The sequence below is a fragment of the Vigna umbellata genome, chromosome 5 (genome assembly GCF_029865625.1).
Source record: "Vigna umbellata cultivar VRB3 chromosome 5, Vumbellata_1.0, whole genome shotgun sequence".
NCBI lineage: Eukaryota > Viridiplantae > Streptophyta > Magnoliopsida > Fabales > Fabaceae > Vigna > Vigna umbellata.
Genome location: NC_142169.1, coordinates 5,257,293 through 5,281,488, shown reverse-complemented (window position 1 = coordinate 5,281,488; position 24,196 = coordinate 5,257,293). Strand labels below are relative to the sequence as shown.

At 35.0% G+C, this 24,196-nt stretch overlaps 2 protein-coding genes and 1 non-coding gene across 3 annotated transcripts; 1 reads left to right on the top strand and 2 right to left on the bottom strand.

Moving 5' to 3' along the window:
• Positions 1-1,975: 1,975 nt before the first annotated feature.
• Positions 1,976-8,410, bottom strand: LOC124843488 (GPI transamidase component PIG-S-like protein). Its single transcript, XM_047320245.2, has 13 exons — positions 8,216-8,410; positions 7,516-8,134; positions 6,905-6,989; positions 6,729-6,818; positions 6,283-6,356; positions 5,992-6,076; positions 5,809-5,898; positions 5,593-5,723; positions 4,659-4,740; positions 4,523-4,570; positions 3,133-3,205; positions 2,916-3,019; positions 1,976-2,495 (listed from the first exon to the last, which is right to left on the bottom strand). The coding sequence occupies exons 1-13, from the start codon at positions 8,370-8,372 to the stop codon at positions 2,379-2,381; spliced, it is 1,755 nt and encodes a 584-aa protein (XP_047176201.1). The 5' UTR covers positions 8,373-8,410; the 3' UTR covers positions 1,976-2,378.
• Positions 8,411-8,480: 70 nt separating this feature from the next.
• Positions 8,481-8,553, top strand: TRNAK-UUU (transfer RNA lysine (anticodon UUU)). Its single transcript has one exon. It is a non-coding gene; the product is annotated as a tRNA-Lys (tRNA).
• A 5,225-nt stretch (positions 8,554-13,778) lies between these two features.
• Positions 13,779-23,777, bottom strand: LOC124843486 (uncharacterized). Its single transcript, XM_047320243.2, has 2 exons — positions 23,014-23,777; positions 13,779-14,483 (listed from the first exon to the last, which is right to left on the bottom strand). Exons 1-2 carry the CDS (start codon positions 23,297-23,299, stop codon positions 14,113-14,115), a joined length of 657 nt encoding a protein of 218 aa, XP_047176199.1. The 5' UTR covers positions 23,300-23,777; the 3' UTR covers positions 13,779-14,112.
• Positions 23,778-24,196: the final 419 nt, after the last annotated feature.

The following is a 24,196-nucleotide window of genomic DNA, read 5'->3' as shown; positions in this document are numbered from 1 at the left end:
GACTAACTATGTTTATAAATTATGTTACATTATTGAAATAATAGGTATCAAAGTATACATATCTATGTTGTATCAAGTGTCCATGTTGTCCATGCTACTTAATTTTAAGGGTTAAATATGTTTTTGGTCCCTTAACTTTCGGTGAAAATTGAAATTAGTCCCTCTTCGAAACTTTGGACTAATTTAGTCCCCAAATTTTAGAAATGTGTGAATTTAATCCTTTTAACCAAATTTTATTAACTTTATTTGATGTTTCAAACGCATTTCTCAGTTAACAATGAAACAACAATGTGTTAAACGATATAAATAACTCAAATGCTATTAGGAAACGCACTTGAAACATCAAATAAACCTAACAAAATTTAGTTAAAAGGACTAAATTCACACATTTCTAAAGTTTGGGGACTAAATTAGGTCAAAGTTTTGAAGAAGGACTAATTCCAATTTTCACTAAAAGTTAAGGGACCAAAAATATATTTAACCCTAATTTTAAATGGAAGTAAAATTGTTCCAAAACATCGACATCACATAGTGGAGAAGTACTATAAAATTCGCATTACAGACTTTTTTTGGGCATAGATAGTAAATTGTCTTAAATGATATTATTTACTTGGTATATTAAATTTTAGTATGACTGATGTTATACAAGCATTATATCATCTGCAGATTTCTCAATCCAGTATGAGAATTCAATTGAATTTCGCTGTATTGCTAGAATAATGACACTTTCTTTTGAAAGTACAAAATTATTGTAATTATAATAACAAATTACAGAGACAAACATTTTGCGCATCAACACTTATCTAATGTTGTCTATTTTAAAGCACATATTACAAAGACTAAGTTAGAATTACAAAATACAGAAGCCAACTATATCCTTTCCCCAATTCTGGAAATGTTAATCATATTCAAGTTGCAATGTCTAACTCACAACCAGCTTTTAGTCACCCCTCTTAATATTATTGAAGGAAATGGAAACAATATTATTTTAGGCAATTAAATCTATGTTACCATATTTTAATGACGTATCAAATTATTGTAGGAAGTGTTAATCCTAGAACAAGAATGGGATATAGAAGATCTGCAACTCTGTTTTAAATAAAATGCACCGGTTGATAGTATTATCTGCAGTCACTCTTGCCTTAATTCAGTCATCTCTAGTGGAAATAAAAAAGAAAAATAAAAATAAGGGAGAACTAAAATGAAATTAAAAAAATGTTAGATAGAAAACAGTTAAACAAAGAAAAATATATAAAACAAATTAAAGTAATAAAGAAAACTATTAGGTCTTACCTTGTTTTTTATTCACCCAAACAAATAATATTGTTTCCATTTCCTTCATTCCTCAAGTTCTAAGCAACCAAAATGCACATTAATGTAAGTATTGTGTTATTCATTCCTCAAGTTCTAACAACCAAAATGCGCATTAATGTAAGTATTGTGTTAGATTCATTCGGATAAGAAATAACTTCAAATTTAACTCAATATCTTTTCTTAACTCAATTTTTGATATGAGATTTCCAACTCATAGTTGTTCAAAATTCATTATAATTAGATGTCTGTTCTGTCTTTAGTGTTCATTGTAATTGTAAACTCTGGGCATTATTCTGTTTATTTGAAGTTTATGCAAATTATTAGAGTTTATCATTTGCACAAGTAAAATGACTCTCTATCAACAGAGTCTCTCTCTGCTTCATTTGATTGCTTTAATGGAGGAACCGTGGTCTTTAAATGCAAAGATAGATACTCAATTTTGTAACAAAATTGACATAAAAGGAATCTACTTTTGATTTATCAATGTGTTCTAGAATATATGCAATTCCCTAAAAAGACAATACAGATAATAAAATTCCCTCGTATATCTCCGTATTTTTTGCTCCACTAACAAAGTTCTACTGGTTCAGTAAGGAAGGAGAGATGGGAAAAGTAATTTTACAACGGATGCAAATATCAAATATTCCATTAAGAAATCACATAAAGTAATAAGCACAATTCAATAAAATATAGTCAAACGTGTCGTTTTTCATTCACAATATGAAGTGCACAGTAGATTAAAGATACAAGATTTGATAGATTTCACAGATTAGTAATGAGACTTTTCAATAGCTAAAGTATGATTTTTTTAGTAAAATGCTTTTCCCCCCCTCAATCTACTCAACTATGGTACAACCAAAAGCCGCCGTGCCAACATTACCTTGCTCCAATAATGTGAAATGTCCCGTAAGTGTCATGTTAATATTGTCATTTTCAGCAAAATTCACACATTCAGCAGATCTTGAGAAGAGAGGAAGGAGGCTTTACTGACGTGCTTTACCAAATGCTAGGGGCCCCAACTACCAGGAAACCTCCTTCATCGTGTTAATCTCTGGTCAAGAGGATTATGAAACTTTTTCTTTGGCCTTCGCTGCTAAATATTTTCTACTTTCTTGTTTGTACCTCTTCCATTCTCGTAAAGCACCTAGGAGGACATGCATAATAACTGGCAGAAAAAATGGCTGCAAAAATCAGAAGGAAATTAGTCAATTGCTGCTTAAATTTGTCACAACTAATTGATGTCGTTTCTCAGCAGCAGAGGCAGTACCAACAGACATTATGAGGTCGGCAAACAAGCCAAGAATTTAAACTTTCTTAGAGAACAAAGGCTAAACAAAAGATTCAACTCAAGCTTCTGAAAATGACATTTTTTTATGGGCACCACAGTTCTTCCAAAATCTAATATTCATTTCAGCCTTTGTGAAAAAAAATAAAATTGACAAATTAAACAAGAATCATTTCACATCCATAACCTAAATTTCCTAATGATGCATGCCACAAGGTAAAGATGACCACCAATATAAAACAATCATCCACAGGTCAAGTTAAATTAATTCACAGAAGCCGGACTATAGGGCAGAGAGAAGAGTTCAAGGACAAACCGAATAGATGGCAAAACAATGCTCAAACGAATAATAGCTTATGGACATAATTGAAGGATGAAAAAAGGCATCCTCAGCCAGAGATCTTGATTGCCTTGATGAAACTGATAAGAAAAAAGAGATTAACCATATTTTAGTAGCAGAAATCAGGCAATAAACCTTCATCAAAGTCGGTAACAAGCATTTGAATTCACCATAAAGTCTATGAAAAGCATACCAGCTGAAGCATCATATATTCCAATAGATGCATTACTTTGAGCAAATTTTGCTGCCTCAAGAGAAAACTTCACCTGCTCGAAGACCATAAAATATTGAGAAACAGTATAATTTGGAAATCAAAGATGAGGTCAACATTTATATACCAATTCATTGGTCAAAGTTAATATACAACAAATTTATTAGTGCAGCTGAAAATCAAGTGTCACTTTCTGAAAATCAAAGGCAACACTTCATCGCCCTATCAGGTATTAGCATATGAATGACATCATAAATAGTACTGTTATAATTTATATTATTTTCTAAGTGTTTTGCTCTGCATGTATCTATCTACAACCTAGAATCCTAGGGAAAAACTCTATCATATTTTCCTTTTTTCTCTTTCCTTAAGTTTATGTTGAAAGTCATTGATCCTTATAAACATATGAATCAGAATCAAAGAGAGATATCTAACATCTATCAAGTTATTTTTCTTACATACTCCTTCAAGTTAGTATGAGAGCGAGTTGATCCCACTATGGGTATATCCCAATGAGTTAACATCCTCCACCAACATTGTAACTTCTCACTATTACTAGGTCTAACCTATCTTTTGCAATCAATGGCATTAATCATTTTGTGCACACTCCTAGCATTGATCTTCTTTGATACCTCAAAAAGACTCCAGGATAGGGTTAGCTATATGAAGATAAAAAAAAGTACCCAAATATCTAGGTTTTGTGATGCTGATTGGGCAAGATCTCTTGTAGATAGACATTCCACAACTGGATCTAGTTTTTCATTTGAGGGAATATTATTCTTGGAAAAGTAAAAGATAAAATGTAGTTGCTAGATCAAGTGATGAAGCTAAATATAGGACAATGGCATAACTCATTCATAAACTCGTGTAGATCAAAAAGTTTATACAACAACTAAGGTCTTACGAAATCCAACAAATGAAGATGTAATGTGACAATCATGCAGCGCTTCACATTGTTTCTAACCCTATGTTTCATGAGAGGACAAATACATAGACATTGACAATCATTTTGTTAGAGAAAAGTTGTTCTCCAAGGAAATTTGCACTGAGTTTGTTGGCTCTAATGCTAAACTTGCACACATTTTGACAAAATCCTTGGGAGGACCACAGATTCAATTTATGTTCCAAGCTTGGAACATACAATCTGTATGTTTCAACTTGAGCAGGAGTGTTAGAATAGTTTATGCTATTTTCTTAACAAAAGTTCTTTTGTGTTGCATCTATCTATAACCTAAAATCCTACAAGTAAACTCTATCATGTTTTCCTTTTTCTCTTTCCTTGAGGTTCTTTTTTAAGCCACTAATCCTTATATGTATGAATCTGAACATAAGTCTAACAAGCAATGGTCAAGCATGTAGACCAAAAAATCACCTGTTTTCCAATCTCATCCATGATAATCATCCTTGGCAATGACTGTACCTGCAGGAAATGAAAGTTCGACAATATTTTAATAGACAATATAGCCAGCCAAAACAGACAGATGAAGAAACTTAATTCACAAACATACCAATCTAGAAAGCGATCCAAGTGTTGTAGCACATGAAAGAAGATTAAAGCATATATGCTTCCGAGACAAAACATCCAACTCCCTACACAAAATTCCCCACAAAAACAAATTCATGGTGATTTGTTCCTTACACCAGAAAATAAATTATATAAATAGCCTACGCCTCTTAGCCACGTGCATACAACATAAATTTAACAAATTTTCCCTTCTACCACCATCAACCAATACCATGTAGTCTAGTCTAGGGTTATTCTATTTAATGGACAATTCAAGGTTATCAGATCATGATTCATATACTAGATCATTAAGTCAATTTTTTAATCACGATAAGTAACATGCATTGAATAATATAATTCAGAGACACATCAAACACAGCTTAAAATATATCATATGAATGATGTGTAGAGCTCGATCTGATTTTTTTTAAACTGTAAATTTGACGAGACAAAGAGAAGTCTCACAAGTATTTCAAGTCAAAATCAAGAAGGAAAATAAATCATTGATCTAGCCAATCGCACAATTGACCACATTAAGCCATCATTTTGGAAGAATGAAAGTAGAGTAACACAACCAACCAAAAAGGACATATGGGTGAGTGATTTATTTTCTCCAGTTTGAGACGGACTGCAGAGAATCAGAATAGGATCAGTTTCATATTCTCTCTATATTACTACTACTATTATTATTATCATTGATATTATTATTATTATTATTATTTGTACAGTTATGTTTATATAGGGATTATAGGAATAAAATGTCCTCCATTTAATTGGATTCATTGTAATTATTCTATATAAACAGACTATGCTGTGTATTTGAAACACAGTTTCAACCAACATATTTTTGGTTCTTTCTTTTTGAACAGAAGAAAATAACTACATAAAACATGCCGTTAGCAATTTTAGAAGGGTAGAACAAGGACTATTACTCTCACCATTCTGTGAAACCCCTTTCACTGCCAAGAAGAATGGATGTGCCTGACTCACCAACATAAAGGTTATCAGACTTCAGACCAAGGAGTTGCCGCAGCTGCCCCATTAGAACTTCAAAAAGCATCTGGAGATCCTGTTACAAAATACTTGTGTATAAAAGTAACAATGAGAAGAAATTATTGTCAACAACATAGCCAACTAATGAATATAAGACAAACCTGGTGAGAAATTGTATTTCTAACTGGATCATTACTTTCTAAATCTTTTATACAGCTTTGGGGATTCCAGACAACGACACCTCCCCACATCTGCAACATTCCAGAATAGATGCTTCATAATGTTAACAGACTTCGTAATTTTATAAAGATTATTAGGAAATTTTTCAAGGTAAGATAAATAACCGGAGATATAAAGCCATTAGTTTTAGAGATATCTCCATTTGGAAGCTTCAGTTGAAGAGGACACTCCTTTGCAGATGGTATATACCTAACATAAAGAAAGTTTAAAATGTAAGCCGTCTTACAGCATAACGTAATAAACAAGCTGGAATCAGACACTTGAGAAGTAATTTCATTCCTCCCCACCATTGCACCTAGTACTAAAGACGATATACCGTAAATTGAATGAAACAAATTCTAGGTTCACGTTTGTGTCAAACAAAAAGTAAATAAATTTAGGATCAAGTGATATACACCACAAGTTGCAATACTTTTGACCTTCCTCCTGCTGCAACAGAAGTATCTAAGTGCCACTCATTTGAATTAACCTGTTTCAGATAAAACCATTCATGTCATAAATATACTATTATAGTATCCCACCAGATATGTGGAACATTGAAAAAACTACTAAGAGGAAATAAAAAAGAACAGTGTGGCAGGTTTCCATAAAAAAAAAGTATATAACTAGAACCAAATCTAAAAACTCAAACATAAAAAGATAAGAAAAACCTGAGTGACCAAAATACCGTCATTTTATAAGCTGGACATCATGCTAATATGGTATGTGCATAGGTGGGAAGTTACATTACATCGTTATGCTAATAATTTTGAGTTACAAGTTAGAACTCAAAACATGGTAATTGATGTCAAAATAAGCTAAATATTATAAATCATAATTCAAAGCCATAGATAGAACATACAAAGAAAGGAAGATCCTTGGCTGTAAATATGTGGCTGCCATGCTTATCATCCCAGTAAGAAAATGAAGACTTTGGGGTATGGTATAAAACCTGCAAAACAGGAGGAACAATAAATCACTTAATCTATGGGATCCAATGACTCTTGCAATAATTGTTACATTTACACGAGACTTCACCTGGCTTTCAACACTGATGTTTGCTATGGGTTGTAAAGCCTCAATCACGGGTTGTAACAAAGTCTTATCAATTTCACGAAAATTCCTACAATATGATAATCACAAAAACTTCAAAATGGTACTATTCAAAAGTTCATAAGCAAATAATCCGGACCTGACAATAAAAAATGTGACCTACATTATATAACAGGTTCAGTGAATATTTAACATCAGCATGGTTAATCTTTGTCTTTACCCAATCACAAAATCACCAACTTAGTTGAAGCAGGTGCATTATGTATCTGCCTCAACTTTCATAAGTATATATCTTATAATTACAATAGGGTGGTATTATTGGTTCATGAAAATGAAAATATATAGAACTGATCTCCAAAAGTGTCAGCATGATCACAAGTTTTCTTACTAAGCCATAAACTAGCAAATAATCTCATCTCTCTAAAACTAATTTATATAAATGAAAACTTCCAAGCAACAATGCAGTAGAAGCTGCACCTTACTCATAAAAAGAATCAAATCACATATCAACTATTTATAAAACAGAAACAAAACCTCAATCATTCCATTTACCAATTGATACTAATCTGATTAAAATTCCACTTCATAATCCATACCAATCATATATCCAATCTCGAGGGTCTGCATTGAGCAAACTGAAAGACAGAACAATCCTCCCATCAGCACCAACAGGCATAAATTCACTGCGAACCAGACCCTCCTCGTCCCCTCCATTAACAAAAACCTTAACAAAGATCTCAGCCACACGCAACACGGCCTCCTCCTCCTCTACCCTTCCCACAATCCACGCGTGCCGATACTTCCCCACCACACTCCTAACTTCCCCCCCTTCATTCACCACCACAACGCTATAAGCATGCCCTCCTCCATACTGATTCACTACACTCCTCACCCATTCATCAGCATCCTCATCATCACTCCGCAACTTCGCACCAAAATCAAACGCACTAACATCACCCCTTTCCACAGCCACCGCGACGGAGTAATTGCCTCCGCAACCGCCGCAATCACCGCGACCTAGGTCCGATATTTTCCTCTTGATCGCCGCTGCCACCTCGCTGTGCGAAGCCTTGAAATCGAAACCGATGAAAACGGCTTGAAAGCTGCATGGGAATGACAGGGGATTCGATTCCACTTGCGACGAGAAGGAGTCGATTCGATCGAAAGGGAGGGGCGCGCGGTAGATTTCGATGGATTTCCACAGAAGAGGAAAACCTGCAACAAGAAAATAGTAATTAATTAATTAATAAATAAATAATAAAATATTTGAAGATGAAAAGAGAGGGAGGAAAGGACCTAGAATGAATGAGAAGAGCACTGAGACACATATAATGAGGCGTTTGACTCCAGGTTTTGTGTTTCGCGTGGTTTTGGAGTCGATTTGTGGCGTAAGGGTTTGCGTGTTTTCTTCTACGGGTTTTGAAGTTGATGGAGAATCAGAGATTTCCGCCATTGCTGATCCAGGTTTGGCCAGTTCGAATTAGAGAGGTTGAAGACAAAAATACACTCACCACTGGAAACTACTTTGCATATACTAAACAACTTAGATTATCATCGGTTGGCCGTCTTAGCTCAGCTGGTAGAGCGCGTGGCTTTTAACCACGTGGTCGTGGGTTCGATTCCCACAGACGGCGTCTGCCATTTAAAATAAACTTATGAAAATATTTTAAAAAAAATATTAATTAATTTATTTTAATATTTGGTTTTTCATTTGTTATTATTTTAATTAATAATATTTTTAAGAAACGATTTTTTTCCACTTTTTCAATTTATTTTTTTAATTAAATTGTTTTATATTTTAAAAAATACACTTAAAATAATTGGGACATCACACTACAAATAAACTAAATTATTGGCTTCCTATTAAACTAAATCACCTCAATTTTCATCCACTTTCTCTTCAAATTATAATTACTATGAATCATATCCACCATCAAAAGTTACTAACTTACAGAAAAACTAATGGTTTTAAAGATCTAGACTTTTTTTCTTTAAAGAATTAACTATTACCCTTTAAAGAGTTAACTCCCTAGTGACGTGGAATACTTTTTTTTTCTCTTTCTTCTACTTTTCCTGTCATGCCTCCAACCTTTTTTCTCTCTTCTGTATTTTTATGAATTTTTTTTTCTCTGTCCCTACTGAAAACTCACCACCTCTTCCACGATTATTTTCTCTCCCTCCCATTTTATCATCACTGAACTACTCCCCACTCCCATACTCATGTGAATGCTCCCCAACCTTATAACCCACGAAGCATAACTCCCACCCCTCAAGGACTTCCTCACCAAGAACCCAACATGCCCACTCTCAGTTTTCTCTCAATCTTGGACCTGTGTGTCTAAGATATATCTGAATTGAAAAAGAAAAAAACAAGTTTAAGTCGCGGGGAAAATTCAAGATCTTTGGACCGAAATAAGTTCCAAAGAAGACTATAAAACTCTATGAAAAGAAAGAGTATATAACCAAAACATTTCAACGTTATTTCACTAGAATTGAACCATCATCAATGTATTTATATGAACCTGGTATTCTCAGAAAATATTGTATTGTTTGTGTACAATAAAAAATAAATTTCTCTTGTTGATCAAAATTGATCTTGAGTTGAGGGCATCTCATAATACCAATTCCGTGTCCTTAAGAATTTTCACAAGAACAAACATCATGACAGTGTCAGGTTCTATTAAAAACTCCACCAAAACAGGAACAAAAATATCAACGATTTGGAGTATTTGGATTATAATTAAAAAAGTTTTAAATTACATTATTGTTTAGATAAAAGTAACCACTTTTGCCATGATACGGAGAAAGATTAGATTCACACAAAAAAATCAAGGAAAAATAAAGTAGATTTAAGTTTAAAAAGAAAACCTATTTGCACTCAAATGAAAGATTTTCGGCCACGCGAAAATAAAACAAAGATTTAGACCTTATTTTTTTAAAGATATTTTTTTCTCAAGCTAAGAATTTTTTCTCAAACAAGAATGTGAGTATCGCTTAACATTAGCCTTTTGTCAAATTTTCATTTAAGTTAAAAAAGAAAAACTATTTTTTCCTTTTTTTTTTCTTCCTAACTAACTTTTTAATTGATTATATGTGGATATTTATTATAAATATAAATTTAATTGATTAAATTTATAATTTTATTTAAATTATATATTTTATGAAAATGGTTGTCAAAGTGTAATAAGAATTGTATGAAATTTTTTATAAGATAATATTGAAATCATTGATTTTTGTATTAAGTATTGACACACTCAAGTAATATCTAAGGTACATAAACTATTGTGTGGACTTGAAGAAGAGTTTTTTCATACTATAATATTTGTAGATGTGTGGCTTGAATTATTTTGAACTTACTCTTATTTCATTATTCATATATTCTCTTATAAATTTAAGTCTTAGATTATATCATATGTTAATATTTGAAGACATACACTTAATATAAGTTTTTCAAAAAAAACATCAATTGATATTTTATTTCTTTTTTATGTAAAGATCAATGTATAAATTATATGATTATTGTAAGTTGTTATTTAAATAAACTGTAATTGTTGATTGATATGTTTTTTTAATTATATAATTTGTTATGTTAAAAATTTATTTCAATAGTTTATTCTTGTATATTGTTTATTTGATCAGGTATGATATATATATATATATATAAAGTAAAGGAAGTTATAAATAGATGTTGGAGAGAAACGTATCAAAGGATTAAAGTTTTATGTGTGACTCTATTTTTGTGTTTATATAAAAAAAAATTTGTATATGTTTAGGGTATGTTTCGAAAAGTTATATAGGTTTATGGGAGAGTGTTACTACATAATTATATTTTATGTATTAATATAATATTTTATTTTCATTAAATATAAATATAAATAATATATATATATATATATATTAATAATATTAAATTATTTAATTAAATTTTATTGTATTTTATTGTATTCATCATTTTAGTGTTTTTTAAACATTTATCTTTTATGCATAGAAACATTTATTTATAAATATTAAATTAATATATTAAACTGTTTTATTTCATTTATTATTTAAGTTATTTATTTTACTATTATATAAAAGTTATACAAGTTAATATTAATAATATAATTCTTAACAATAGTAATAAATTCTTTCAATTTAAATAATAATGAAATATATATATATATATATATATATACATTTATTATGATTTCAATATAATTGGTTATGTCATAAATATTTTATTTATGAATGTAATTCATCATACTAAAATTACAACTTATTATATTTAAATTATGATAATTTTTAACTTTATAAATTCATTTTAACTATTGTGTAAAGTTAAAATTAAATTAATTTAACGCACTCGTGGAGTGATTCCTTCAATCCACATTCAACTCACTCTTAACGTGGAATACCAAGCAAAAACATCAGACAAACAAAATTATATGATGCAACAAAATAAAAAGGTTTAATGTTTTTATAGTTTTTTTTTCCAAAATTTCAAAATAGGTCCTCAACTTATTCGATATCTTAATTGGGTCCTTATTTTTTGAAAAATTGAAACAAATAGAGGCTTGTCGTCAAATTGGACAAACACCGTTTAAGAGGTTTTTATGTGATATGCTGACAGTATTTTTGCCTAAGTTAAACCTTCTCGTTTGGGCGAGATATGCACTGGAACATTTTTGCTTAAGCTAAAACTAAGTTGTTTAGGCAAGATTTAGACTAAAACTTGGAGTGCCCACTGGAACATTGTTGCCCATTTTCGCTTAGGCGAAACTTGGGTCGCTTGGGCGAATTATTTTAAAATTGTTGCCTCGTTAATCTAGTTTAAGCAAAAAATTTTAGCTTAAGCGAGACCACGCGACCTTGTGTTAAAACTCAAATAAGGAATTATCGATTCATAACCACTTTCTTTCCAACACAGTGTTTTCTTTCCTCAAATTATAGGACTCGAGTAGAGTTGTCAAAACGGGTCACCCTGCCCGACCCGACTCGGCCTACCACGAGTCGATCACTTAGTGAGCCAACCCAACCTGGCTCATTTATTAGCAAGCCAGAAAAATTCGAACCCGACCCGACCCACCACGGGTTGGTGGGTAAAAGGGTTGGCTCACTGACTCACTTAATTACAAATTTTTTTATATAAATTTTTTTACAAACTTTCTATAATTCAATTCTAAACAAATTTCACTCCCAAATTTCACTACCAACATGGGTGTTTAATTAATTTTTAAAATAAGGAATTTAAATAAATTTTTCAAGAAAAAATAATAATAAATATTTTTTTATAAAATTAAAATTAAATTTTAATAAAATAAAATTAAGTAGGTGGGTTGGTGGGTTGGTGGGTCAACCCGACCCACCACGGGTTCAACCTGCATGAGTCGGATTTAAATGAGCCGGGTTGAAATCTGACCCACATAAAAAGATATAATTTTTTCAAACCCAACCCGACTCGAACCCGTAGTGGGTCGGGTTGACCCGCGGGTTGTGACCCATTTTGACAGCTCTAGACGCGAGGTATGAAGAGATAAAACACTGGTACTTTATCACAGAAAGAAAAGTGGTTTTGCTTCCACAGGAATATGATCCGTTCTTGATTAGGATTCCTACTTTTTGATATACCATTAACATCATTGCTATATTGAGGTAAGGTAGCTCATTTTCATAAATTACATAACAGAGTATATTTTGATGAAATTTGAAATTTGATCCTGAAAAAGCTACCAAGAGAGCCAAACGGTAGAATGAATATAACACAACTTCATTCATTAAAGATAGTCAAATACATTGCTATTTGAGTTTTCATTCAGAAACTCACTTTAACATCATTTGTTGCATCCTAACAAAACAAATATATCAGCAAAACTTGTGTTTCAGTTTTCTGCATATCTCGTCCAGGTGAAAAGGTTTAACTTAAGCAAAAATACTATCAACATGCCACGTAAGGGCCTCTTAAACGGTGTTTGTCCAATTTGACGACAAGTTTCTATTTGTTTCAATTTTTCAAAAAATAAGAACCTAATTGAGATACCAAATAACTAGGAGACTTATTTAAAATTATAGACAAAAAAAGGACCTACCAAAATATTAAATCAAATAAAAAATATCTCATCTTTTAAATGGTATTTTTTTTAAGATAATCTTGATATATAATGATAATTTATTTTCATGAATCTAATACTTTTCATAATATTTGAATATAATGGTTATATGAGTGTTTCTTATTTTTATTGTTTTTTTATTTTAAATTAAAAATAAAATTATTAAAATATTCCTATGTTTAAAATATGTCTTTTTTAATAATTGAGAATTTTTTTTGTCTACTAACCACTTTGCTAAAATGTACCAACTCAAAAAAAAACTTAGATAAGTGAGCAAACTCATATATATATATATATATATATATATATATATATATATATATATATATATATATATATATATATATATATATATATATATATATATATATATATATATATATATATATATATATATATATAACTTATCTTTCTAATTCAAACTGTTGTTTAATTTTTCACAAAAAAACTACGTTGCAGCATAAAGCTCTCTCCATATACTTTAACTATAAGATTATCTGATAAAAGATGTAATCTAATCTCTTAAATGTAAATCTGATGCACAAATAATTTATATAGACACGAACATATCAGTCTGAAATAGCACACTGAACCTAACTACGTTCTATTCTCATGTATTTGTATGCAGAATTACTTCGCTAACAAATGCATTTTACGAATTTCTTACCTCAGAAGCAACGAATGCAGGTTGCAGAAACTACGATGTCAGTCCTATCACTTGTGTTTATGCATAAATGGTACAACAAGATGAACTTGAAGGCACAATTATAATGTTGAAATTCAACAAACCCTTTGTAATTCTTGATGACTATTTGTGCCACCAAAAATACTTCAGCATGCATCCAAACAATAAAAGAGGTAAAGACAACAAAAAACCAAGATGGTGAATTTGTTACGCAATGATCTGATAACTAAATCGAGAACAAACTAAAAAGAACTGCAAAACTTATAAACTTAGCACAGAGCTCTTTTGGTCAATGCTGCATTTTCAAAAAGGAACAAAAGATATTTTTTTTTTTCAAAATAAAGATTTTGCAACCTAACCAAGGATGGCCCTGAAGAAATCTCATCCCCAAAATTTGTTTATCAATGCATCTCAGCCATTCCTCAACTCTTGTGTCCCAGTGTTTGAGCCTGCAGATTTTGGTTTTCTTCTAAGAGTCTGTCATATTCAAGTAGTAGATCTGCAGCTTGCTTTTGGAGGGAAGCAACATGTGCTTCAGCAGTCTCAACTTTCTTGTCCTTCTCTTCAGATTCCAATTTTATCTTTTTCAAACTTTCGGCCACCCGTGAAAGTTCTTCCTTAAGCTGTTGTATCTCCTTCGAAGCTTTCTCATCCTTTTCTTTAAGTTGCACAGTTTCCTTTTTAAGGTTTTCTAATTCTTGGTTTGAAGTTCTTGCATTACTCCTTAAATTAACAAGTTTTTGAAGATAATGGTGGATTCGATCAATAAGAAATCCAAGGAATAATGTAAAACCTGCAAGACCAAAATAATTCATTTAAGGCAAGGTAAAATCTAGTTTAAGATGTATGCTAATGTTTGTGTCAATGTTTCAGTCCCATTTTCTGCTTTTACAAATAATAACAGCAAAAAATGTCACTTTATTTCCTGTTGAGTTTGTTTAACTATTAATGAAACCAAAAACATGTCCTTAAACTAAACTGATCCTAAAACAGACAAGAAAATTGATGACCAGTGTCCTCACAGAATTCAAAACAAAGAAGGTCTAGAAGAAAAGAGAAGATTGGATAGGCATCGATCTTCTTGTGCACTTGGACTAAACTTGCTAAATAAAACACATACAACAACACATCTCTACCAAAAAATAATTAAGCCCCTATGTGTATATTCAACACAAGGGATATTAATCCCATACATAATTTTCAGTATATTCAACAGTTAATGCAGGGTGTAGGATAATTTTATATGGACATTGACTAATATTGATGTAAGGTGTATTGTGATTATACATCAACATTGATTAGCTTTGATGCAGGGTGTATGGAAATTCTTGGGATGGTTTAATTCCTAGTGAGTATACTTTCTAAGGTGAAGTATGATTGCTAGTATAGACAATGAAGATGTGTTTATTTTAATCAAGGGAGAGATTGTTGGACTTATGAAAATAATACATCTTGGAAAATCACACATCACTTAGGGTAAGTAAGGGAGTGAGTGATAGTAGTTATATAATGGTTTAAGTTCATAGTGTTTTGTTAGATGTTAAGATGTGTGTTTCTGTTATTTGGGCTTAGTCTATTATGTATTAAGGGCATTGGCCCATATCTTACAATATAAATAAATTACCCTATGTGTATGCAACACACACAAGGGATATTCTCTCCCAATCTTCTCTATTTCTCATATGGTATCAGAGCTATGGTTAGAGCCTATCCTAGCATTATTGGTTGTTTGTTGGGCATATTGTTCCACCCATTATCGGGCCGCTATTGGACCACCCATTAATGTCTAATCTCACGCTCGAGATGTATATACCTCGGCGTGAGGGGGGTGTGTTGGAAGTCCCACATCGACTAGAGATAAGGCCAAATTAAAGTATATAAGTGGGTGCAGACCTCACCTTACAAGCCGGTTTTGTGGGGTTGAGTTAGGCCTCAAGTCCACTTCTAACATGGTATCAGAGCACAGGAATAGTTCCAGTCAACTCCACGGTCTCCGGCACCCCTCACTGCTGCCGTCGCTGCTGCTGCTGCCGCCGTCGCCGTCGCCGCCGCCGCCGCCGCCGTCGCCGGAGTTCCAGAATCGACCGGCGACCACACCATCGGAATCGTCTCGGCCGGGCGACCACCGTCGTACGAAGATCGCGGCGAACGGACCTCCCACGCGCCTCCACGCGCCGCCGCAAGAGTCGCCGCTGCCGCCGCTGCCGCGCGTGCCGGCGCGTCGCCGGAGCTTTCCGCCGCCGATCAGCACCGCCGTGATCGCCTCCTCGCCCTCTTTCTGGATCTGTGGTCGTTGCGTCAATCGGAGCACTTTGAATTTTTAGGGTTTCTCCTTCCCTATGGCGTCTTCCTCGTCTACAAACACCTCTATTGGTGGCTCATCTTCTGATCCTTCAATATATACCAATTATGTGAATGTACACTTGTCCATTGACAAGTTAGATGGCACAAATTATGCAACATGGGCGTCCGACATCAAACTTTGGTTGAAGAGTCAAGGGTACTTAGATCATCTTACTCAAAATGTGACTACTGCTCCCATAGATGACACTTCCCGCTGGATGAAAATTGATGCTCAGTTGTGCATTGTTATAAAGTCCACCATTCACTCCTCACTGAAACAAATGTTTCGATCCTATGAAACATGTTCAGAAGTATGGGCACAAGCGAAGTTGTTATACACCAATGACACTCAGCGTCTTTATGGTGTTTGTCAGGACCTATTAACTGTTATTGGTCCGCGCAATCCTGGTCCTATGGCAGAATATTTGGGTAAAATTCATGCCCTTCTTCATGACTTTAATGATATATTACCTCCTGCTTCCACTCCTGCTGAAGAATTGGAACAGCGATCAAAGTTCTTCATGTTGTTGGCATTATACGGACTCTCTGATGATGTTTCTCATGTCCGTGATCAGATTTTGGGTTCTCCTGTCATACCCAACTTTACTTCTACTTGTTCTGCTCTTTTGCGTATACCGAGCAAACCCGTCACTGAGACATCCCCTCATACTGATGATTCCTCTGTTATGGCTGCTCAACGTGATGATCGAAGTCGGTCTCGCAAGCCAAGTAAAGGACGTCCAAAATGTGACCATTGTGGCAAGTTAGGCCACAAAATTGATAGATGTTATGCTCTCCATGGACGTCCTCCTCGACCTGTAGCAATGGCAAATTCTGATCCACCTCCCCGATCACCGTCTGCAGACCATCCTACTTCATCTAATATCGTAGACAAACCTGCAATCTTTAACGAATTTCTCAAATGGTATGAGGATCATCAGCACTCTGGTTCCACTACATCTGCATCTGTTGCACGTACAGGTACACCTTTTGTTGGTCTAACACCCAAAGACTAAAACACTTGGCTTTTTCTTATACTCTTGTAGTAAAGTCTTATGAAGTGTAGTTAAATTCTTGTTCTGGAGTGTGTGGGTGTACTTATGGTCAAAGGGTTTGAGAGTGTTGTCTATGTGTTGTACAAATTTTTACATAGTGGTATTATATGGTTGTCATTAGACAATAGTCATGGTTTTTCTTCCGTGTTCCTTATGTTGCTCTTATTTTTATGTTAGTAGGGTGGTTTTCAGGGATTGTTGCTCTTATTTTTATGTTAGTAGGGTGATTTTCAGGGATAAAGACAGTAATGTTCTTCATTGATGATGTGTTTTTTTCCCAACATCTTTTAACAATACCATTGTATCTGCAATAATCACTCTTAGGGATATTGCATATCCAGATGGACGATATTCTTGATTGATTCTCAAATAGATTTCTTTCCGTATAGATAGGTATTTCCGTGGATAGATAAAGATAGGAATCCTTCTAAATCTTGCTTTATTCATTTCCATTTTTTTTATTCTGAATTTTTGAATGACTACCTTTTGTGCATATGGAGATGAACAAACCAGTTCAGAATTGGAAGCACCAGACCTGGCATCCAGAGTCGTCATTTTATTGGAAATTGGCCCGTCCCAGTTAAAAGTTAGTAGCCATCTTGAAGCCTCTCCCTCATTATCATCAACATCAAGTCCTTATTGGTTTGAAGAAGCTGATAAAGTAGGTCCACATGAAAGTATCATTCTCTTACCCTGTCGAGTCTCCTACTCTAGATTGTGGAAGTAGATGTTGGCTTAAGTGTTTTTATAAATTAGATAAAAAAACTAAGGAAAGATGAGGTTTACAAAAGGAAGAAACACTGAATTGTTGGTTCTCAAGTGAGCATTAACCAAACTCCCACATTAAGTAATTCGAAGAAGAAAAAAATTAGAAAAAGGGTTTATTTGAGTATTGTCACTACAACTTTTCTTGAGTGTAAATGAGGCTTGGATAATTGTATCATGAGAAGGTTTGTAATCTTTGTTAGAAAAGTTGCAAGAGAAGGTTTTTAATTTTTGTAAAAAAGTTACATGAAGAGGTTTACAATTTGTCAGAAAAATTGTAAAATTTGCAATTTTTGCCAAAAATATTGTACACAAGGTTTAAAGCTTTTTTTTAGAAAAATCATTTGATGCTGTTATTTGTGAATGTGTTTTTCTGTTTAAAAAGATTATTTTTCTATTTGTCATTCCCAATGTGAACCATGCATATGTTCAAAATGTAAGATATTAGAAAATGAATAACTATGGTTCTCCAAGAGACCACATATATTTTCACAAGCCCCTACTTCTTTGCGCCCAATGTATTTTTATACAAATCTCTCCTATTCATAACTATATGTGTTGACATAGTTACTAATGATTGGGAATCTAAGTATGAGTCTAAGTCTCACATTAAATAAAAATGAAAAAGTTAAGCACCATAAAAGGAAGAATCATAAACCCATTCTCTTAATATTTTGGGTTGGAGATAGTGTGTTAGGATATAGGATGATAGAATAGGTGGGTTTAGGAGTTAAGGGTGTGGGGGGTGTCGGTTGTAAAAGGGGTAGCGGGTCAGAGCTGATATAAATAGAGCTCTTGTAACTCTGTAGAGGATTATCGGGTATTATTTTGTAAAGTCAGGTTTAGCCTGTAGAGAGAGGTTATGCTCTCAACCAGGGAGGTTATGCTCCCAACCCTATTCACTGTAAAGTGACAATTCTACTATTGTGAATAAGAGAATTCATTCTTTCATCTCTATTATCTGTTGTTAGCGGGTGTTATTGTTTGGGTTTCATCTCTTTTATCGGCATCGAGGGGGTGTGTTGTTAGGTTCCAAACCCAGGAACCTAACAAATTGGTCCGACCTGCCGGATCTGTTTCGGAGGGAAGAAGAGCTAGCAAGGAGAAACGGGAACGACGACTGTCGGATCCGCTTGGGAGGGGACTGCCAGATCGAGACGCCGCAGGAATCGTGTGAGGGTGAAGGAAATTGCGGTTGATAGAATGAAGGCGCAAACAGGGGAGCTGCGAGCAGATTATGCAGCAATATGCCAAGATTATGCTGCAATAAGCCAAGATTATGCAGCAATACGTCAAGATTTGCAAGAAATCATAAGGAGGTTGGGTGGTCGAGGCCACAACCAGGAGGGCCAACATTGGGACCGGCGAGAGGAAGAGGAAGGGGAGAGAGGGGATGAACGCCATGAAGTGCAACCCAGCGGGAAGAAAAGGGTAGAATTGCCCACTTTCGAAGGGTTGGACCCGTTAAACTGGATCAATAGGGCGGGTTATCGAGCTTCAAGGAGTAGCGGAGGAGGAGAAAGTGCGGTTCGCGGACATAAGCATGGAGGGCAGCGCGGGCTACTGGTTCAGAGCCTGGAAGGAGAAAGCCAAGAATCGTTCATGGGATGGGTTGAAGGAAGCCCTGGTGACAAGGTTTGGAACCTATGTTGAGCATTTGGCGGCATCGAAACAAACGAGGACGGTGGCGATGCGGATTACAAAGGATGTTGAAGAATTCCAGGGAGGCGAGAAGGTCGGGAACGGGAACGGGATTGAAGACCAGTCGTCTTGGGGACGACCGAGCGAAGAAGTGACATTGTCTGAGACCTATTGCTATAACCCATGTCGATTGAAAGTTACCGAGCGGTCAGAGGCCGATCGCCATAATCCAGGACAACCGTTCGATCCAGGCCATCAGTGGCCAGAAAAGAGTCGAGGGACGGTTATTTTGGGGGAGGATGAAGAGGTGGAGACTGAGGAAGCTGAGACCGAAGTAGACCGGAAACAAATGGAGATGTCCGTTTTCTCGGCTGGAGGCCTCACTCAGCCAAAAATGATGAAGCCGAACGGTTTGATAGGGGGCCGAACGAGTATGGTTTTGACCGACAGTGGAGCCAGCCACAATTTCATAGGCAAGGGACTGGTCGAGGAACGGGGTTTACCCATGGAGGATACCCAACCATACCAGGTGAGCTTGGGGGATGAGCAGAGGAAGAAAACCAACACGGACCGAACAGTTGAAGATAGCGGGAAGGAACCGAACGGTAGATCGAGGGTTGCCAAACGGTCCGAGGTCAAGCGCAATATCCCAGGTGAGGTTGTCGAGCGATCCGAGACTGAATTAGACCTGAAGCAAACGGAGTTGTGCACTCTCTCGGCTGGAGGCCCTATTCAGCCAAAAGCGATGAAGCTGCACGGTTCGATAGGAAACCGAACGGTGTTGCCCGTTAAAGGACGAAACCGCACGGTGTTGCCCAATATAGGACGAAATCGAACGGTATTGACTAGGGTGTTCAATCAAGGAGGGAAGAAGGTATTCAGCAAGGGGGATCCAACACTAGCTAGAAGGTGGGGGGAGCCAGAAGCTTTGTTAAAAATAAAGGAAGTAGAACCGTGGACCTTGGTGTTGGATTTGGGGGTGATAGGAAGGAAAGAGAAAGAATGGAAGATAGTGGAGGAGGAATTGCCACCACCTAAGCCTCCCGACCTGAATTGGTGGGCAGTAGCCAGTGGATTCTCTTCAGATGATAACAAGATGATGAAGAGGAGCCAAGAGACCAAGTTTTTCGATTTCAACCTTGAGGACAAGGTTGTTCTGCAGGGGGATGTAATGTTAGGATATAGGATGATAGAATAGGTGGGTTTAGGAGTTAAGGGTGTGGGGGTGTCGGTTGTAAAAGGGGTAGTGGGTCAGAGCTGATATAAATAGAGCTCTTGTAACTCTGTAGAGGATTATCGGGTATTATTTTGTAAAGTCAGGTTTAGCCTGTAGAGAGAGATTATGCTCTCAACCAGGGAGGTTATGCTCCCAATCCCATTCTCTGTAAAGTGACAATTCTACTATTGTGAATAAGAGAATCCATTCTTTCATCTCTATTATCTGTTGTCAGTGGGTGTTATTGTTTGGGTTTCATCTCTTTTATCGGCATCGAGAGGGTGTGTTGTTAGGTTCCAAACCCAGGAACCTAACATAGTGTCAATCCCTTATATAAGTTAGGTTCATGTCTCATTGGTGTTGTGTCTTTGTGGTGATTCTCTCTCAAAAAGACTCATCACTAACTACAAACTACTTGTAACTACATCAAATAGCTTTATTTCCATTTCATTACTTGTTCTCTCAACTTATAGGAACTTGGTATTATGGTGTGCCCATCTGTATTTGATGCTTGGTGGAGTATCTAAATATTTGGCTCTCCCCCTCCCCTGCCCCCTAATAGCTAGCTTTAGAGAGTAGTTTCCACTATTTCTTGGGTATTTATTAATTGTTATCTGAGCTGGTTGCCCATGTATTAGGGGTGGTGTTATGATAGGAACTTGGGATTGTGAGGTGCCCAAGTCCCACACTGAAGATCAAGGGTGGATTTCACAATACTCGTTTTTGATCTTTCTACCATTTTTCAAATCTTGCTGCCCTTATAACAGGTCCAAACATGTGGGCCAACCAAGCCCATCACATGTTCAGGTCAGACCAAAAATGAATTTTCTTTTACGATGGATCAAAAAATTTGACCTGACCTCTGAACTCTGAATGGTTTCCTTTGCTCTTTACAAGTCAACAAGATTGATGGGGTAGTGTATGTCCCATATTGATTTTGAGCATGGTTGAAGTAACTTCTCCACAAACACTTATAGGAGAGAGAAATAAGAAAAAAATGAAATAAACTTTTTCATACGCTAAAATTAGTTCGTGCACAAGTTAAAATAAGAAATTGGAAAAGTAGTATGAGAGCCCTTCTACAATTAGTTTATGCACAAACTAATTTTAAACTAATTTCATTTTCTTTTCTCCTACAAGTGTTTATGGAGAAGTTTGTCGAAACATACCCTTTGTGTTGAGGAACTACCATTTACAGAAGATCAACCCACCCCTAATGTCATTGCTATTAAGAGTAAGCTCTCATATACTAATGTTATATTAGAAGAATATTAATAAGTTTGTGATATTAATATTCAGTATTCCTCTGCATCACAAAGTTACCATGGGTGAAAGATCAACAACAAAGGAGTTAAAGAAAATGTCTAAAACTCAGGATTCATGCTTATACAAACATATAAGTTATAACTATGATGTTTGTTAAAAGGATACATTAATCAGAATCGTCTAGAAATCAATCACAAAAGAAGGCAGACTAAAGAATATGAACTATTACTGCTATCCATGCATAATACACAGAGTTTAGGAAATGAAAAGTGTAATCTTCATTGAATAATGAAGAAGAACACTATTCCACTTACAATGGGAATTCAAATTCCCAAGACAATCCTCTTCTAACCCCCGCAACCACCCCGCGCCCCACAAAACTGAATTTATATTTTCTTATTGCAATTCCATACTCCTGTAACCAAAACTCTAAGTAAATCATTTAGGTCCAATACGACAGTTAAATTCAGAAAGATCGAGAATCAGAACAAAGTTGGGTAGTGAGACAAAAGGATCTGTTTAGGTGTCAATTTTGTAATAGCAACTTAATAACGAACATTATTACTTCTCAGTTACTTTTAAAATTGAAGAGATTATGGATATATATATATTCTAGAACAAGTTCAATAACAGAGCAACAAACATATAATTTTCAGAGGCTTCAATCAAACATTTATATAGAGATATTAATAAATTCGATCATTTATTCGTGAACCTGACACATTGTTTAGAGAAGATACCACCAACCTCAAAACCATGTGCAGAAGGACAGTTCTTCTACTATATATAAGCACGTTCTTTTAGTTTAGAACAGACAAAAATGGTAAGCAGAACAATGCATCAAACACTGACCAATTTTAAAGATTTCATACAAATAAGACTTTTCTTCAACTGATGCCTACTAAAGAAGTTTGAAACAAAAAAATGCACATCAATTCTTGGAGCCTTATGACTATGAAAAATCATGAAGGGTACAATTAGCACTAAACCAGTCAACAAGGATGCAAATAATCCAGATGAAAGGAACACGAACGCACCCATGAGGGAAGCCTCCAGCAAGTGAGTTCTCCACAGAACTTGATCCATGGGCGACATCGTTCCAAGTTTAGCACCTTTGTTCTGGATCTTTACAATGCTCATGAGACTTGAAAGGAGAATCACAGACATGGTACCTGCAATAGTTTTTACTGTAGCTGGACCCTTACCCATCTTCAATTGATCCAGGCTCTTTATAACAAGATCTCTCAAGGGTCCTATCTTCACCAACAAAAGAAATGCCAGAACCACCTCAGCAAAAATTACCAAGAACAAAAGCTGAATCATCCTTTGCTCCCTCAACTAAAACAAATGCTTCCCACTTCACTACAATTGCAAAATCCTTACTTTTTTCCAAATAGGGTGATATCGCTTACGGTTTGAAAATTAAAATCCACCCCACAAGCAAACTCATGCTCCAATATGAAAAGAACACAAGGCTACCCTTGAACTGAATTGAAGGAAAGACCCTCCTCAAGTCACACTCACACAGACCCTTTTATCCCTTTGCTGAAACTGAGGCATCCACACAATGACCCACATGAATGTGCAAACGAAATACGAATATCCAGCATCAAAGCTTGAGTCTTTACATGCAATAGTTTCGAGGGAACAGGCTCAAAATTCTTTGCAAAGGAGATGTCTTTAAACCCTTTAGAGAGAGACTTGTTCGTGTAGAGGGTTTGATCTGAGTATGCGAAGGTTCCAACAATGGGTTTGGTACATTGAGAAAGGAGTTAAGGAACAAAAAAAAAAAAAAAAAAAAAAAAGCAGAATTGAGTTAAGCATTTGAACAGCACCGCGCCTCGTGTGAACGTGAATTCCTGTGTTCGTGACATGTCAATTTTCTCTTTCAGTAAAATGAAGAAAAAAATTAATTAATTTTTCAATATTTCTACATTTTCGAACTACTAGTCTGCAATTCGTAGAGAGACATTAATAAGGCCTCAGTTAATATATATTATTCTTCCTTTTACTACATACCCACGTAAATGGTGGTAATTGAAACAGAAAGAGATAAAAGAGATGGAAAAGGGTCTTCTATCAATTTAGTTGAATCTGAAAATATGATATAATTTAAAAAGGCAAAAAATATATTAGTGAATTGAAAAATTAAATTATAATATATTTGTAAGATAACATGTGTATCTTTATTGAGATTAAATATATTAGTTATCAACTTAG

Coding starts and splice junctions, on each gene's coding strand:
- LOC124843488 (XM_047320245.2), bottom strand. CDS start 8,372: ATGGCGGAAATCTCTGATTCTCCATCAACTTCAAAACCCGTAGAAGAA. Junction 4,741..5,592: donor GAAAGGGGTTTCACAGAATG/GTGAGAGTAATA, acceptor AATTTTGTGTAG/GGAGTTGGATGTTTTGTCTC. Junction 3,206..4,522: donor TGGATGAGATTGGAAAACAG/GTGATTTTTTGG, acceptor GTCTTCGAGCAG/GTGAAGTTTTCTCTTGAGGC.
- LOC124843486 (XM_047320243.2), bottom strand. CDS start 23,299: ATGATTCAGCTTTTGTTCTTGGTAATTTTTGCTGAGGTGGTTCTGGCA. Junction 14,484..23,013: donor GCTGGAGGCTTCCCTCATGG/GTGCGTTCGTGT, acceptor TTGGTCTTGCAG/GTTTTACATTATTCCTTGGA.